This window comes from Nestor notabilis, unplaced genomic scaffold, assembly GCF_000696875.1.
Source record: "Nestor notabilis isolate BGI_N333 unplaced genomic scaffold, ASM69687v1 scaffold2495, whole genome shotgun sequence".
Classification (NCBI taxonomy): Eukaryota; Metazoa; Chordata; class Aves; order Psittaciformes; family Psittacidae; genus Nestor; species Nestor notabilis.
In genome coordinates, this window is record NW_009928790.1 from 50,298 (window position 1) to 68,764 (window position 18,467).

General features: G+C 34.6%; 1 protein-coding gene across 1 annotated transcript in view; it reads right to left on the reverse strand.

Moving 5' to 3' along the window:
* CNTNAP4 (contactin associated protein-like 4) overlaps positions 1-18,467 on the reverse strand; it is a gene marked incomplete at its 5' end in the record, with an annotated part of 84,641 nt that overhangs the window by 12,176 nt on the left and 53,998 nt on the right. The window contains 6 exons of the mRNA XM_010014665.1: positions 1,186-1,273; positions 2,320-2,453; positions 3,828-4,052; positions 5,350-5,589; positions 7,286-7,504; positions 12,425-12,595. Of these exons, the coding sequence (XP_010012967.1) occupies positions 1,186-1,273; positions 2,320-2,453; positions 3,828-4,052; positions 5,350-5,589; positions 7,286-7,504; positions 12,425-12,595 (1,077 nt within the window). The remainder of the gene's footprint in view (positions 1-1,185; positions 1,274-2,319; positions 2,454-3,827; positions 4,053-5,349; positions 5,590-7,285; positions 7,505-12,424; positions 12,596-18,467) is intronic.

The window sequence follows — 18,467 nt, forward strand, 5'->3', positions numbered from 1 at the left end:
GGGGTAATGGCTTTAAACTTAAACAGGGGAAGTTCAGATTAGATCTAAGGAAGAAGTTCTTTACAGTGAGGGTGGTGAGGCACTGGAATAGGTTGCCCAAGGAAGCTGTGAATGCTCCAACCCTGGCCATGTTCAAGGCCAGATTGGACAGGGCCTTAGGTGATATAGTTTAGTGTGTGGTGACACTGCCCATGGCAGGGGGGTTGGAATTTGATGATCTTAAGGTCCTTTCCAACCCTAATTATTCTATGATTCTATGTTTCTATGTAATGGTACGACAAAGGGTAAGACCAGTGAGGGTTCTGACGTAGTAGTACAGGTTGCCCAGGGAAGTTGTGGCTGCCTCATCCCTGGAAGTGTTTAAGGCTGGGTTGGGTGGGGCTTGGAGCAACCTGGGCTAGTGGAAGGTGTCCTTACCCACGGCAGGAGGGGTTGGAACTAGGTGATCTTTAAGGTTCCTTCCAACAGAAACCATTCTATGATGTTATGATTCCAATAACTTTTGAGGAAAGTAAAATATACTTTAAATTTTCAGCAGCACCAAATCTTCCTCTAAAAATGAGTTTTTCCAATGTGAAAGATATTAAAGATCTTGAGCTTTTTAGTTCAGGTTATGTTTTTTACAAAATTAACAAAATGGTAATTGTAAATAGGTGAATTTCATTTTGATCATTACTACAGGGATACAGACACCTTTCAATGAGTCTTCACTAGACAAAATATTTCATCATAGCATAACTTTTTTTAAAAAAATAGCTCTAATAAGTTTTTGCTTATATTACCTTATCCCTAACTGTTGACACCAAAATCTAATCACAGAACTTTTTTCAAATATAGTATATGAATAATAGTATTCTGTGGTCTTTGTGTATGATTTCACAGTAATTTTTTTTTCTCTGACAGTAAAAAAAGAAAAGTGGTGTGTTCGTAACACTTTATTGCAAATGAGAGAGAGAATTGTGAAATTATTTTTAATGGAATCCACTTGATCATTTTTTAGGAAATACTTTCCTATTATTACATTGTATTTCAATGAGTCTGAAGCTTCTACCTTGATTGTGACCCAGTGTCTAATTAAATTGAAGACAACAAATGTCTTTCAGTGAGATTAGGGTTATTAGTTTTTTAAGTGCCTTCATGAGATTTTGAACTATGTTTTAGAAAATCCTGCTGTGTTCCACTTACCTAAAATCTTGCCAAGTGTGAGAGACTTAATTGCATTGAATTCTGTGCCTGAAGTCAGAACAAACTTCATTCTTTCATTCTGGTTAACCTGTAGGATGGTTCAGCGAAGAGCAAAGCAGAATAATGGAGGAGATATTAGTCAAAGTTTGCGAAAAAGCAGATATAATCAATGTTAAAAACAAAAGGAGCTAAGGGCAGCATTTTTTGGTTATAGCGTAAAAACTATTCTGGAAATAGATGAGCAGCTTCATCAGATCACTGATTATAGCTGTGATACTTCTTAAGCATCCCACTTAATAAACCTTTATTTATCTTATTAGTTTGCCTGATTCTTTCTTTTTCATCTATGAGATGAATAAATGTGGTTAACCTCCAAAAACATGAAAAAGGTTCTTTTCATTAAAAAAAGCATTCAACATCTAGTTCATAAATATCAAATATTATACTGTAAATTCTCTGCCCCCAGGGTGCCTGTAGAACTATTTCCCTTCAAGCCTTGTACCAGTGCATAATTAAGCAAACCCAGGCCTAATCTCAAAATACTAACTTGAAACATCTAGGTTTTTAAAATTATAATATTAAAAAATAAGATTTCTTTACATGTTAGTATCTAGTATTAGCAAATCAAATCTTCCTATTTTATCACAAAATTTCCACAAAACATAATAAAAATCTTTTCCTTCATAGTCACATTGCTTAGATATGAAAGGGTCCGAAGAAAATAAGACAAATAATAGGCTTAAATTATTATCTAGATGGTAATTGTAATGTATTTTAGTATGTAATTTGAAACAGAAACCAGAATGCAAGACCCAAAAAAACCATCAGTTGTCATACACATTTCATAAATATTGAAAAATTAACCATAAAACAATTAATTGAATTTTCATATAAAATTGTGATATATTGACCTTTTGAAATAGACAAAATGAACAACAAAGGGACTGTCTAATGTAAATTTTCACCGTGAGTTGTAAGTCTGCTATCCTTTGCTTTATTTACTTGAGATACAAAAGTACAGTTTATCTGGGGTAATTTCTTTGTAACTATTTAGTTAATTTTGCTTTAGATATTCTACTTTTTTTAAGATAACCCACTTTTTGGTTTGGTTTGTTTTTTATCTAACTGAATTACCTCTACAAAGAGCATTTCCTCCTCTCTATCAATCTTCACGTGTTGCAGCTGTCCATCAGCCATGCTTTTGAGATTGATGCTGAATATATCAGGGTTTTGATGGCTATCTAGCTTGTACCTGATCTGTAAACTTCCTGCAGAGTTAAGTAGAGTAAAAAGATTAGTACACTGCATACACAACAGATAGTGCAGTTCATATACAATGCCTCCTGCTTCACGGGAAGAACAAAACAATGTTTGATTTATTTAAAGAATTAACTGTGAGAAATCTACCAAAGTGAGAAATTAAAAAAGGCAACAGGAAAAGTAATAGTAATGTTGGAGGTAGGATGTATTTGCAAAGAAAGCCATAAACTGTCACAATTCTCCAAAATTAGTTAATTTGTGCAGAGATTTAGTAAGTGCTTTTATAATTCAGCTGAGAAAGGATTGGTCTGGTAACTCAACTTAATGTGACTTATCAAATGAAATTCAGTATCTTAGAAGTACCGTTCTTGAATAATATTTACACTGTCTGGACCTGTAAACTTCTGACCATTTGCCAATTCACTTGGATGCAGTCAATAACTTCTAGCTCACTTTCCATTTCTTGTTAACACCCAGTGTACTGTCTGTACATATAGACTCTGCCACAACACAGGCAGAGCATAGTTTCCATGTCAGACATTTCCTCCCAGCTGTAGATTAGATAGACTACAACTTTCTACTCAACTTTTGGAAAACAAGACTCAGACCATACTGAAGACCAAGGCCAGTCAGGAGTAAAACGTGTTCCACCTCACATGATGGGTAGGGTGCTACAGTTATTCTACATCCAAACCTGTGTCTGGGAAAGCACAGAACCTCCTTTGAGCACAGAACCACTGTGAATGCAGAGCCTCTGATAAACCCAAAGATTCAACTCAGTCTGGGGGGGGGTGGGGTTAATTAAACAAAAAATGTAATAAAAAGATCTAGACATAGAAGAAAGAATGAAAAAGAAAAATGTGACTGACACCTGATGTTCAGCATAAATTGAAACATCATGTTATGTGTATTTTCACAGGAGTATATATATGTACAGTCATAGGTATATAAGCAGGTTATGAAACTAGTAGAATGTAATGACCTCCATTTAATTTGGAAATGGATTTCCAATTACTTTAAAAAAGTAATTTATTTCATTATTTATCATGAGAATGGCAATTAATATGGTGAGTGAGTAGCAGACAAATCATATACCTTTTGAATTTCATTTAAAAACTTTTAAAAAATATTCTACTTCATTTTTAGAGAATTTCCAGAAATAGCTATTTCTGCCAGCATGATAAAAAAAAACCAGCAAAAATTGAAACTACAGTAGAAGGAATGTTTTTCATGTGGAAAATACTGCTTAGTGCAGCTGAAAAATAAATATACCATTTAAAGCAACAACAGGACAATGCTTAGTTTGTGATTCAGGTCTGGGAATCAGAGTTGGCAGCTGTGATGTTTATTAGTGTTTCCAGATGACCTATCTGAACACTCACCGTTTTTGGTGAGAATGACTGAGAGGTATTCCTTGTAGAAGGTGCTGACATAAAGCAGTAAGCTTGGTGTCCGTGTTGTTCGAAAGGCAAACGTAATTGCTTCTTTGTTCAGTGTCATATCAGCATAGAAAGAAGAAGCATGAGAACTCGAATTTTTAGCTAAGGTGTAGTATTCTTGAAACTTGTATGTCACAGAGGAGCCAGTCCCAAAATATGCAGAGATCTCTGAAACAAAAAGTAATTTTTAAATATGCACAAGACTACAGCTCTTTTCTATTTATTTCTTCTACAGAACACGATAAAATGTATTCTCAATGATTGTAATACAGCTGAAAAGAAAATATAAATGGAACTAATATTTAGAACTATAGTGAAAAATAAGACTCAACATGGGTACAGCAAAGACCAGTTAGGTAAGTGTTTTAAATATCTGTTGCATGAAGTGCTTGTTTTTGTCTAGTTTTAGGCATGCTTTGTGTTTTGGGTTTTTTTTGTTTTTTTTCCTATTTATCCATGTCCTTAGCCCAATATGTCTTCTCCAGTATGTATTATTCCTATAGGCTATCCCACACTTTCACATTTTACCCCTGTAAGAATAATAGAGTGTGACCATTAGTCTCTTCAGCATTTTGCGGGGGAGGAGGAAAGGATCATTCCTCACTCAATGACATTAGCTCCACAGGGAAGCTAAGGTATGGAAGGACTTCACATGAGCCCTTCATACCTTTGGAGGCAGTGGTGGCTGGACAGACGTTACACTCACTAATTTAGAGGAACACGGAGTTACATTTAAGCCACCAGGTATTGTACATAATCCCTTTAATACACTGAGGAAGCAAGTAATTTTTAACAGATTGGAATTATATTCAAATACAAGAAGTTCTAAACTTACATTCTTAAAATTCAAATTTGACAGCTTATGGTCATAGAACCATAGAATGATTTGGATTGGAAGGGACTTAAAGATCATCTAGTTCCAAACCCACTGCCATGGGCAGGGACACCTTCCACTAGCTGGTCTCCATGATGCTAATTAGATCATTTACCAATATGATATCACTACAAAAGAATTCTTTTAAAATGTCTGAAAAAATACTCAGTCCTGTTTCCAATGTTTTTACTTTGTTCTCACAGTAAGAAGAATTTTACCTTCCGCTTCTCAGTTTGTTTTCCAAATTTAGTTTTGAGATTAATATTTACAAGACAGAAATTTAAAAAATTATTCATATAGTTCCTAACTTATTGTAATATTAAAGAATCAAGGGAGTTGTATAACATTAAACGAAGATGCTAATCTCAGTTGATGTGATCTGCTTTAAGTAGTACATGTTGAACACATCTCTGGAAGACAGCGTTTAGCAAAACTTAGATTTACTGAACAAAATAAGCTAAATATTGCTCTACATTAAGTAACACAAATATTTTACAAGCATTTAAGCATCTCTTTAAATTGCTGTATAGATCTTGCTCTGAACTGTAAGGTCCTATTTCGATAACTGACAAAGCTAAAAGACATGCTTGCCTTTCTTACAGAACGGCCCAGCATAGGCAGAGAAAGTGCAGTCACAGGAGAATCCACTGTATTTCTCTTTACATTTTCCACCATTGTGACACAGTTTACCATAGCTGCTGCAGTGTCCTGGACAGCCTGGTTCAACTCCTGGTGTTATCTTTGCTCTCTCTTCCAGGTCAAGGGCCATTCCATTCAACTGTAATGAACGAATGCATCCCAAAAATCCTTTCTGCCTGGATGCTGTCCCACCTGGAATAAATTCATATGATCTTTTAGAAACTTAAATGCATTGATGTGCAAATACCTCTTTATACTTTACAGCCCCTGAATAGTATATTGTGAATTCCCAAGGTACAAGCTTATCTATATGTAAATACTTATAAATAGCTTTAAAAGCATATTTTTTTTCTTTTTTGTAAAGTAATTACAGAAAATATTTGAAGATTTAATGGGAAACAAGGATTTTGTACAGTAAGATACCAAGCAATGACACATACTTCTATTAATTGACAAAAGATTAACATGCAGAAGTTGGAGAGGAGAAGAGAGAAGAGAGAAGAGAGAAAGAGAAGAGGAAAAGAGAGAGGAGAGGAGAGGAGACTTTTGGTTTAATTTAGTTTTCATCCTTTCCTATTTGAGGAGAAGAGAGAAGAGAGGAGAGGAGAAGAGAAGAGAAAAGAAGAGAGGAGAGGAGAGGAGAGGAGAGGAGACTTTTGGTTTAATTTAGTTTTCATCCTTTCCTATTTTAAGATTTGTAAAATTCTTGGTATTACATGGAAAATCTTGATATAGTTGTTCTTATTAACAGATACAATAGCACGAAACAACCTAAAAATATGAAGATTTGATGTTATCTCTGCTAAAATAAGCATTTTGGTGGCAGCTTCAGGCTTTTATTCTGGCTTCTTTGGAAAAACAGAGCATACACATCCAAGAAATACAGTGTTTTAACCTGAAGAAATGTCATTCCTAATATGTTAGTGACTGGCTGATGCATGATACGGCAGGTACTAGGTATCTAAAGTATGCTGTATGAGACAAAATTTAAGTAAAGTACCTCTGCTAATGTCATTCTTAGGACACTGTGTATTTTGTTTTTCTTTAAATCCTTTCACTGACTTGAGCAGACAATCCTGAGTCTGTACGAGTAGACTCAGAAAAAATAGTAAACCAGTAAGTCTTATTACTCCCACCACTGAAGAAAATTATATTTAATTGAAGAAATGAAAATATCTTATAAATAGTTGGGAGTTGTAAAAAGTTGCATTATCCGAAAGACTTGTTTAACTCAAACACAAAATAAACTACACACCATATTGCTCTACATGACAGTATTGCAGTTAGTTGCAAAAACAGATTACCCCAACAACCCTTGCTGCAGTCATAGCAAATCCTCAGAAATTATGTTCAGGAAATGCATGACACAAACTTTCCGAATGAATCACCATTATTTGTCATGCCACACTTCAAAAGCACTGTTTTAACTGAATAAAATTAAACAAATGCCATTTTTTTTGTCAGTTCTGCTGCAAATTATTTCAAAATAATTGTACATAAGGGATTTCAAGGTACACAGTACTATAGAAATAGTTATTTCATTTTACTCCTGGGGTCTTCAAAATTTTTCAGAGAGGAAAAAGACCCACAAACCCAAAAGCAAAACAGAAGCACTCTTCTGATACAATTATTCACCTGAACATTATATGAGAAAACAAGCTATAAAGCATGCTTGTAAATACATCAAAACGATTTTTAAATTTTCAGCTCAATACAGGCTAATGCACTAAATCTGCAATCTCAAAATGCATTTCTATTTCCATGGATTTTTCACAAAGACTCTCATTTCATCATAAACTCTTTTCAAAAGGTCCAGTTGCCACTTTTCATCTTTTTTTTTTTTTTTTTTAATGATAACTAAGAAAGATTCTGTTAAATGAGTGCCTACCTACAAAAAGCTGGCTGTTCAGCTGCAAGCGAATATGCCCATCAGGTGGAGCAGTGTGAAACCTTTGAGGAAACTGATCTACTTGTAAGGATGCTTCTTTGACGTTTCGTTCAGCCTTCACATAATGCCACTGGTTGTCGTTTAAGGAAGTGAGTGATTGCACTGTAACTTCACTAGGTCCATTTCCAACATCAAATGAAAAAAGCACTTCAGATGGAGCTAGAAAGAGGTCAGTAATAAAGGATATTTAAATCATTTCATAGTTAATTGTTTCATAAAATCACAAAGTGGCAGAATAAGTTACTTTAAGGAGTAGCCTACTATTTACTGGAGTAAGACTGATTGTTTTAGGGGAAAAGTTTACTTCAGGAGGCCTATCCTCAAAGTTCATTCTTCACACACATTCACAGTGAGAACAATGATTCATTCACAGCATGAAAATCAAACCTTTTGTGGACACTTGGAAAGCATAGTAGTTAAGAAACAGTAAAATGTGCTAGCTTCATTATTTTTCAGTTTGGATAAATAGCATCTCTTGACTACACGCTAATTGGTTATCATCATTAACTATATTCAAATCATCACCACTATAATCCAATTGACATCTTCTACTGTCTATTTGCATTAGTTTTAATCACAGAATCTATACAAATATCAGACTGTTAATTTTGATGCAATTTCTAAGGCTATGTATAAGGTGAATTAAATTGAGTAATTTCTTAAGCAATATTTAACATTACATGGTCTCATAGTTGGCTAAAAATCATAACTAACTCTTTGCAGGTCAAAGTAGATAGATGAATTCGGAGATTCCATTCTATTCTCCCTGAAACAGTTTCTTTCACATATTCAAAGACATTCATGTATGAAAATAGGTAATCCCTAAAGAAGGAATTACCATAATTTTTAATTACTGAGGATTTGATTAAACGACTAGAGGTATGAGAAGATTGTGTGAATCTAGAAGAAAGGTTCCCATTTATGTCATTGAGCTCTGAGAGAAAAGCAAACCAATTCGGAGTGGTCAAGGGAAATAAATCAGCTTCAAATGACATTTTCAAAGATGCATTTGCTGATTTAAAAAAAAAAATAAATAAAAAAATCAATGGGTTGGGTTGGTTTTGGGTTTTTTTTTTTCACTTTTAAAAGTTACCTTAGACCTTTTATAACATTTAGATCCACTTCGGCCAACCTTTAGACTGAGTAATGCCATACACTTGCAGTCCCTTAAACACTGAATCTCATTGTTATAAAGTATTTTTCTGTAACAGTTGAACCTGAGACACAAATGTAAAATGACAAGTACACCAAGCATTTGGCTTACTAAATAAGATAGGCCATAATGTAAGATCAATTTTTAAACAGAATGCCTTTTATAATAAATGACCTTTTCTTCGTAAAATAAATATCAAGTGTTTTATACAATAATAAGAAATAGATTGTATCTAAAAATAGTTCCTTAGTAAAATAAGTTATATTTGGACAAAGTTGAGAGCTCAGTCTCCCCTTAATGAGGGGTAAAAGGTTAAAAAAAACAAGCTATACAGTAGGAGAACAAAAGCAACAGAAATTCCATGTGATTGGGTAAAGAGAATTTCTGCTGAATGTTACCTTCTGTAGGGAGGTCTTTGTAATCCTCTGGATACAGTTGGAGTGAAGCCTGAAAGCACAAATTCTGCTTTGAACTCACTGAATGTGCCTATTAAATAGCATATCAGAATAACAGATATGATAATGTTACTGTTTAGATTTTAAAGGCAAGAAATCACATAATAATGATTTTGAAATAACCACTGAAATAATGAATTATATTAATGACTAAAAAAAAAGTAATAGAATCTTGAGAAAAGGGAACTAATCCCAGAAGTTCCAGAAATGAAGGCACAGATCACAAGGACGGCGTATAATCATCTGCTGGTGTGTCTGAACTTTGACCAGGAATTGTCAGAAAAAGTGAAAAATATACTCAATTAACTTTTTATAATATTTTTAATATTTCTGCTAAAATCAGCTACACAGCAAATTTGGAAGAAATTTAGCTTTTAAAACCACCTGTGGTAAAACCACCTGTGAAACGTATGCCACAGGACATGGAGAGGTGCTGACTGAGTTCTAAAATTTGTCCTCTTGTGACAAAGGACTGAGGCAAAGAGCACTTAGGTAATTTCATGGGCAGCAGAGGAGGGTACATCCCGGAGTTCTCTTCTGGTGCATAAATATTTTGTGGGCCCTAGCTAACTTGGTGTTACTCAAAAATTTTCTGAACATTTCAGAGACTTTAACAGCTCTGATGCATTCAAACGTAAGCAGAACACAGCTATAGATTGGCAAAGCGGAGCAGAAGATGCAGCTGATGGTAATCATGGAGACTGGTCAGTGGCTAACTGTGATTCAAATAATTAAACAGAAAGCACAGTCATTGAGAACCATTCAGAGTATTGAGTTTGAACATCACATGAAGAAGAAGAAAATTATTACCGAGTTATATGCTACAGAATACAAACCCAAGCACTTTCTGTAAAGGAAACAACTGAATTTCAGTCATCCTAGACAATAAGTTAATAACTGGAAAAAAAATCAACAACTACTGCATATTGGACTCTTCAGAACTATTTCCAAAACAACTGCAGAAGACTCTTCAAATGAATACACCATAGTATTCCCAACCCTACTTTAAATTTCTATTTAACTCTTTGGTTTTAGGTAGGAAGTAACCCTTCAGTGAACACACAGTATAAAATAGTTACTCAGACTTTCAGCTACAGGATGTAACCTGCAATCGTATAAGTATTTAATAGAGTCCTATTTAGAGATGGATCAGACTTGTTGCTTTCTACCACTTCTGCAAAAGACCACAGGAACTAAGACAAAAATTCAAAGACTTGAGTTCTTTATAACTCTGTAAAAAAACATACCAAGTATTTTCTGCAAGATGATTCACTTCCTCTGTGTTTTAAGATACAGTTTGGATGCACACCTCCATTTTTGCAAAAGCCTCGTAAAATATACACAAATGCACTGTGGTGTTTATAACTCCATTAAACCAAATAAACAACACTAAATTTCACATTTCTTACTAAGATTCTTTGGCAAAGGTAGACCTAAAAGTCTAAAGATCATTATGTCATCAATCAATAGAGTGCTAAGAAAAATCATTGTGTTCACAAGCGTGGAATGCCAAATATTAATGACATAATGAGTTTTAAATAATTTCTAACATTATCTTAAACACTGACATTTTCATTAGCCATTGTTTTATGTGGAACTATTAATAGAATATCAAGTGTAGGTTGGTGACTTACATTCACAACTATTATAAAAGATTATATGATGATGAAATCTAAATGACCCTACACAATAGGAAATGCTCAAGATGATTTGGGTTTTTTTTAGGAGGAAAAGTAAAAGGCACTTGTGATGGAAATGTACATTGTTAATTTCTGACAATATTACACTCAGTGCAAACACATAATTCTGGCTCCACTACAAACAATCCTGTGCATGACGTACAAAAATTGATATGTCTCTATATTCAACCAATTAAGATGTTTCTGGAAAACAAATAAATATCTCTACATGCTACACAATAATGAGATGAACTTTGTTTTTCTCAATGCTAAAAATACAGACCAGTTCAGCCTTTCATTTTCTTTCATGCCTCACTTGTAAAAAGTCATATCAAAACCATAAGTATAGAGCAGTTTGGATGCTTATGAATGAATGGTACAAGTGACATGAGTTTATCTGCACATTATTATTCTGAAGAAAGATTAATGGTCTTCTGCAAAGTTTCTGAATAAATTTACTTCTCAGAAGCATGCCTTTAATGGTTCCATGGTTTAACTGTTTATTTTGAAAACAGAGAATCATTTATCACTCAAGAACATAATAACTGGTTCAGAGATTCTCCACTGAAGTGCTGACCTAGTACACTTTCTGTATTGCATTACACAGAGGTTATAGTGTTACTCTGTGTTCACCTGTTCTCAGAACTTTAACAGAAGGCAGCTCATACTCTTGATATACATGGCAAAACCATTGTTGAAAACCGGGTATTTTTCAAATAAAGCATTACAGTTTAAGATAACACAAACTAAACTGATTAAGCATTATGAAATATTCTATCATTAAACTGCATACAGAAGAACACAGTAGGTATTTTCCAGTTTGTTTCAAAACCTTAAAATATTAACATCAGCAACAAAAACCCAAGCAAGAAGGATGTTTTACTTTTTAATTAAGATGCATTAACTTTTCTATAGCTATTTTGCATTATATGATATATTATATATATATATTTATTTCTACTCCTCACTGGAAAATTATTGAGTGTGATAACACAAAGGATTTGTAAAAAAAAAAAGGAACTGTCTTATCCCAAGGTAAAAAGAGTTCTGAAGAACTCTTACAGGCACCTATCAAGTATACGACTCTTTCATTTTTGTGGCATTTCAAATTAACCCAAAAGTTTTTTTAAAGAATACTTCATCCTTTAACATACTCTCCCTTTTAATAATGAATAATACAATACTGAAATATCAAGTCAACTAAGATAAAGCTTTAACTTTATGTTAGTCTTTTTACTGAATTTAGTGAGACATTTAATTTTCTCCTGTGCAACAAAAATTTATTCATGTGTAAAAGTCTAAAGATCTGGGAATGTAGTAAGAAAAGAAGAAGAAGAAGGAAAAAAAAGTAAAAGATGAGAAAGTGTGACTAAGCTAGGACACGGTGCCACACAAGGTCTGAGTTAGATGTGGCTGAGTTAATTACCCAGCAGCCACATGTAATACTTGGTCTTAAAATCTGCAGGGAGAGAATTTGGTGGCAGGGATGCAGTAAGCAAGGGAAGGAAGAATAGTCTGAGCATTCAGGGTCTAATTGCTGTGTTCTTAGGTTAAGAACCCTTTAAGGCAGAAATTATCTTTGAATGGATAGTTGTGTAGTCTCAGTGATAGAATTTTTGGGTGATTATAAAGCTCCAATAGCAATAGTAAAAGTAATAAAGCTAGAGAACAGTTTTAAATATCACCTCTTTAAGTTAATTCTAATTTAGTCTGATTAAAAGTCAGAAATAGTAATAGCAATAACAATAGCAATAGCAACAGTAATAGTAATCGTAATAGCCGTGTTACTTACAGTATAACTCTATCCTTATGAAATCTTGAATTCCCAGGTTTTCTAAAAAAACTCCTGAGGAAGCAGTAGTTTTAAAGAAAAATGAGACATCTGCACTGAGCTCTCCATGGAAGGTGGGGAAATGCAGGTACGATGTCTCTGTGTTGAAGGATGCTGAATTCCAAAATGTTCCTGGTTATCAAAATGAAAGATTAAATGACAGATAAACAGTGTTATCTAATATCACCAGTATAAGTTTTATAACCAATTAAAGAAAATAAAGTGCCCAGGTGTAGGAAGGGGTTACATTATTCAGAGAGTCTATCTTCCACAGAAGCCTCCTGCTTAGTTTATAAAAGAAAAAGTGGAAAGTGGTAGTTACTGGAGACACAGAAAAATGATTCAGCAAGAATAACTACTTTATTTAGTTCAGGCAACCAAATAAAAGCAATTAATAGGAAATAAAATACCTGGCATTTCAGCTAGCCAGTCCAGTTATGGCATGATGTATCCTTTTATGAAATAAACGTAGGAGTTTTGAATTATGTACTATACATCCATTAGCTAGTATACACTATAACTGTGACAGTGGTTTCGTATATTTCTCATGTAACAAGGAAAAGACCCTTGTTATTGTTTTACCAGATAACAACAAAGAAGGTGGGATACAACTCCTAGTAATTACTGTAGAAGGAATGATAAAAAAAATCTTATTTAGTTGTCTGCAGCTCAGAAATTCATATGAATTCTTACTTATATGATAAATCCAATGTAAATCATTTTTATTTACAAAAAGGTTACAAGATCAAGCAGATATTTCCTGGTTGGATTTTTCTTTTAGCTGGCATTTAATCATAATTTGTTAGGTTTCATTCTTGATTATTAAGAAGTTTATGGAAAAATCCTCTTCTAATAAGAACATAATCTACATTTATGGTGTTCAACTAGAAGTACCTTGTTATTATTGTTGAATTCTTACAGTATTTCTTTATTAAACTATATTGCTTTCTAAATCAAATAAGGTATTCAGTATCTTCCTGTCTAACTGAAAGGTCATTGCACGTTCTCCTGATAATGTTGTGATCTGGGCCTAAGTACTATACAAAATTGTGGTTTCTGCTGCAGGCACTCTCTGGTTTTAGTGTGGGGAGAAATTAATTGTACTTTTTTTTAAGTTTCTCTCTGATCTGTAAAATCAAAATCTGTGATACAGTGTGACACAAAGGCCTGGTTCACAGATAAGTGAAGTAAAATCAAAGCCCATTCACTAGTTCCTCCTTAAGTTTTAGTAGGGTTTTAATCAGAGTTCAGGTCCCACACCTAGAAAAAGCAGCTTGGCTGGTTGTTCATGCGTATTCTGGCAATTTCTTGCCGTGACACTCAGCACTTGGGAGTACTGCCAGACATCACAAGTTAGACCAGCCATCAGGACAACTTCTACATGGTAGTGCAGAGCTGTGAACAGATCGCTTAGGCTAGGAGAGGAAAGTATAGCTTTGCACCTTCCTCTCTGTGCTGATGGGCTCCTTGGAGTCGTCATCCTGTGCAAAATGACATCAACTAAAGGCAGCAGCCTTACATATTGGGATCAATTTTAAGCCCATGTTCCTCAACTGTTTCAGGTCGTGGTTCCCACAGAGCAAAATTCACCACAGTTATGACTTAAGTATATAATGGCAATTTAAAAAACAAGCACAATAGGAAGTCTGATACTAGCTATTTATACAAAAATTGGTAAAACATTGCTAGTAGTTAGAAGAGAGATAATAGCAGCAGTAAGAGTCCAGTAGAGTAATGATACAGTTAGCTTCAATGAAGAATTTGAATGATCTTTGGGGAGGACAGGGATAGTAAGCTTTATTCTTTCTCTCTTAATATCAAACTAGCAAAAGTATATTACAAAGTATCTTTTCTTGTGATAAATCAGGGTGGGAAAATAATTTCTTCGATTTACAGTATCTGGCTCACAGTCTCTTATTTAGTATTCTGGAACTGTCAAATGCCATGTAGTTAATAAATCCATAATATTTAGCATTTTATCTGTTTGTAAGACAGCAGTCTTCCTATGGGCAAAAAAAAAAAAAAAAAAGAAAAGAAAAAAAAGGAGAAAGAAAAAGATCCTCATTGTTGTAAATAAAACAGCAGAATATTTATATTTGCAAAAGTTACTTTCATTTTTGGCATATAGCAGCTAGTTTTACCAACTTCAAACTCTGAAGTGAAAGAGAAACAAGTGAGAACAAGACAGGTAAATTAACCATTTTGATGTTGCAAACATAATAAAAGAAACTCTCAAAACAATTGTTTTTCTGCAATTTCAAATTTTATCAGTCTTCAAGTTTTTAATCAAAACTGAAATTTATTTATTACTTGCATCAATTCCTCTTGATATGTATAAATGTTGCAGCATCATTCTTTCAGTGTGAAACTCCAGCAGGGACAGTGAGTGTTGAAGCAGAGAAAATGAAGTTAAGTTGCCAAAAAATATTTTGTGTATATAATTTTTTTATTACTGTCCCCTTTCCCCCAAACAGAAAAATCTCAAATTGACATGTGTCCTGGGTTCAGCTCTAGCAGTCACTTTTTCTTCTTCTTAGTAGCTGGTGCAGTGCTGTGTTTTTGACTTTCAGTCTGGGAACAACACTGATAACACCGATGTTTTCAGTTGTTGCTAAGTAATGTTTACTCTGACCAAGGACTTTTCTCAGTCTCATGCTCTGCCAGGGAGGAGGGGAAGCCGGGAGGAAGCAGAGACAGGACACCTGACCCAAACTGGCCAAGGGGATATTCCGTAGAACAGCACGTCATGCCCAGTATATAAACTGGGGAGAGTTACCCGGAAGGCCCAGATTGCTGCTTGGGTCAGGCTGGGTATCGGTCAGCATGTGGTGAACAATTGTATTCTCTCTCCTTGCTACTTCCCTTATCATTATTATTATTAGTGGTAGCAATAGTGGTTTTGTACTATACCTCAGTTACTGCACTGTTCTTATCTCAAGCTGTGGGAGTTACATTCTTTCGATTCTCCTCCCCATCCTTCTGGGAGCAGGGGGAGGAAGGTGGAGAGGAGTGAGCGAGCAGCTGTGTGGTTCTGAGTTACCAGCTGGGCTTAAACCACGACAACGCAACACATAAAATACTACACAGCTCTTATAGATTGATATAACTAAGGAACACTGCTGTTAATCTGGAGGTGCTTGTTGTGTTTTAAAAACAGTTGTAGTGTTTGTAAAGATAACATTCAATGTACCTTCCATCTTTTCCATATTCTCCCTCTTAGAGGGATTTTGTGAAATACTTAAAAAGTACTGAAAGAGCACACAGCAGCGTGTGTTCTTCTTTCTAGGAGCAGCTTCTGTTCTCTAGTACATCAACAGGGCCTTTGAATTTCACTAGAATGTCACTGTGATCTGATTATAAGTGCACAGCAGTAGTAATGTAAAAGGTTAATACTGTAGAAAGCATGCTCATTGTAAATTGCAGATGCCGTTAGCCTGTCTGATCTACACTACTGGGTTATCTGATCTAGACTAGCAGTGGATGCTCGGGATTTTCCCTGTTATCTTTAATCTCCTCCTACCTACTTGGTGTCTTAAACTGATCTTTAAATTACGTGGTCATTTATTACTTGTATCCTAATGGTTTTTGCTGATTAGTTGGTTGGTTTGGTATTTAATTGTGTTTAGGAGGGTGTGTAATGGGGAGTGTGTGCCTTACTATACTCCTGTGCAAAACCAAGTAGGAAAATCACCACTACCTATTACATGTCAGTTTTATGACATGAAAATTTCCTTTTCTAGAATGCAGCAGAGAGAAGGCCAAAATTACTGAGAGGCACACAAGTTACTTCTTCTAAAACTATGCTGCTAATGTTATGAAGTCTGACCATCTGGCAACTCATTGCCTCTGAGAATGTGTAGAGTTCAGCTGCCTTACCTGTATCACTCCTTCCAGCTACAACAACACAACTTCCAGCTACGTTGCTTATTATAGGATTCATAGATTAAAAGACCAGAAGGGAAAACTGCTATCATCTGATTAGACCTCTGATATGCTATACAATATATAAATTCCCTGATTTAATTGATGTTTGTAAAAGAGTATGTATTCTAGAAAGCAAATAATAAATCAATTCAATTTAAATTTATCTATTTATGGAAAGTTTACAAATGCTTTTACTATCAATTTTTATGTGTATTTATGTCCACACATACACTCAGCCCACTGTCCCAACTTCAAATCGTAACCAATGGATCTTTTTCTGAGTTTCTCTCCTGCTTTCAAGAGCTTTATTTGAAAGTCCTTGCTCTGTGGAACTCCATTTAAGTTGAGCATATCGTCTCAGATTTTGCCTGAATTAAGCAGAGATACTTAGCTTGAGAGGCCTTCAGTAAAAAATACATCTCAACTTCTTTAAAACAATCCTTAGATCTTACAACTTTTTTGTATAGTGTAAAAGTCACTATAGATTTGTGTTAAACTTCGTGATTATGCAGGAAATAGTAAAGAGGATCAAAATAATGTTGATTACACTGAGGTTAGAACAAAAATAGATTAATATTATACACCTAAGTAAGAGGAAGCAAAATTATTATTTCCAAAGCTAAATTATTACACCCAAAGCTCACACTAGTTTTTTTGATTTAAATGTTGAACTGGGAATTCACATTGAAAGGATTATCTGCTCTCATTTATCTGTTTGTACTGATATTGTGCAGTTGAATTTGTACATTTCCTCCCCTCCCCTTTTTCTTCTCTTTTTATTCAACCAAGTATGTGACACTCCTCCAAATATCTTACTAGATTCCACCCTCTCAGTTTGCCTTTACCAAGTCCCTCAAAAGTTTGGCCAAATTTACTGTAAATAAACTCATATTAAAATATATATTATCTTTATATTGCATTACCCTATCCTTATATCAAGTTTCATTCAATTAAAATCTGCACCATCAATTTTATTTTTGGGCCAAGAATCAGTCTGATGTTGACAGATTATAATTAGCCACTGATCACACATAATTTTGCCACATTAGCTTTGTGGATATTTCTGTATGTCCTAACAGTTATTAGAAATCCATTGTAATGAATTGGAGTATTTCCAGTCAGTTCTTGCAATGAAAAAACTAACAAAAAAAACACTTGAATGGTGTGGGTTTTTTAAAAATCTACTCATACTAACTGAATCTCTTTATTGCACTTTATCAACATGTAGCTTTTTTCTTGAATAATATAAAAAATAATGGAGATTTCTCTTTTTTTTTTTTTTTTAACCATAGTATATCTTTCTATTAGTGCTCCCAAGTTTCTTTTGACCTTTTATGCTTCAAAGTCTTTCCTACTACCCTATTCAGCTGGTATAGGTCAATTTTATTCTTAACTTTCACTATAATTGGATATATTTTTCAATCTGATACCAGCAGTGTTGGCATACAATTTATTAGAATTTTGTATTGTTCAGCAGAAAAGGAAAATATATTTTAAACATTATAGAAACAGGTAAATGCTACTCACATGTGTAGAGACAAATGTCACCAAACACTATGACCTAATTTCTCTAAATGGCCATATTCCTCTAGAATATTTTTACTTTCATTCACCTTGGCATCTTAGAAATAAAGATATATAACTATCACAGATGCTGAGAAAACTTATTGATATCATAGAATCATAGAACGGTTTGGGTTGGAAAGGACTTTAAGATCACCTAGTTCCAACCCCCCTGCCACAGGGAGGGACACTCTTCACTAGCCCAAACTGGTCCAACCCCCATCCAGCCTGGCCTTAAACACTTCCAGGGATGGAGCAGCCACAGTTTCCCTGGGCAACCTGTGCCAGGGCCTCACCACCCTCACAGTCAAGAACTTCTTCCTAATATCTAATCTAGATCTCCCCTCTTTCATCTTAGAGTCATTACCCTTTGTCCTATCAGTACATGCCCTTGTATAAAAGTCCCTCTCCAGCTGTCTTGCAGGCCCTCTAGATCACTGGAAGGTTGCTATAAGGTCTCCCAGGAGCCTCCTCTTCTCCAGGTTGAAAAAGCCCAACTCTTTCAGCCTGTCCTCAT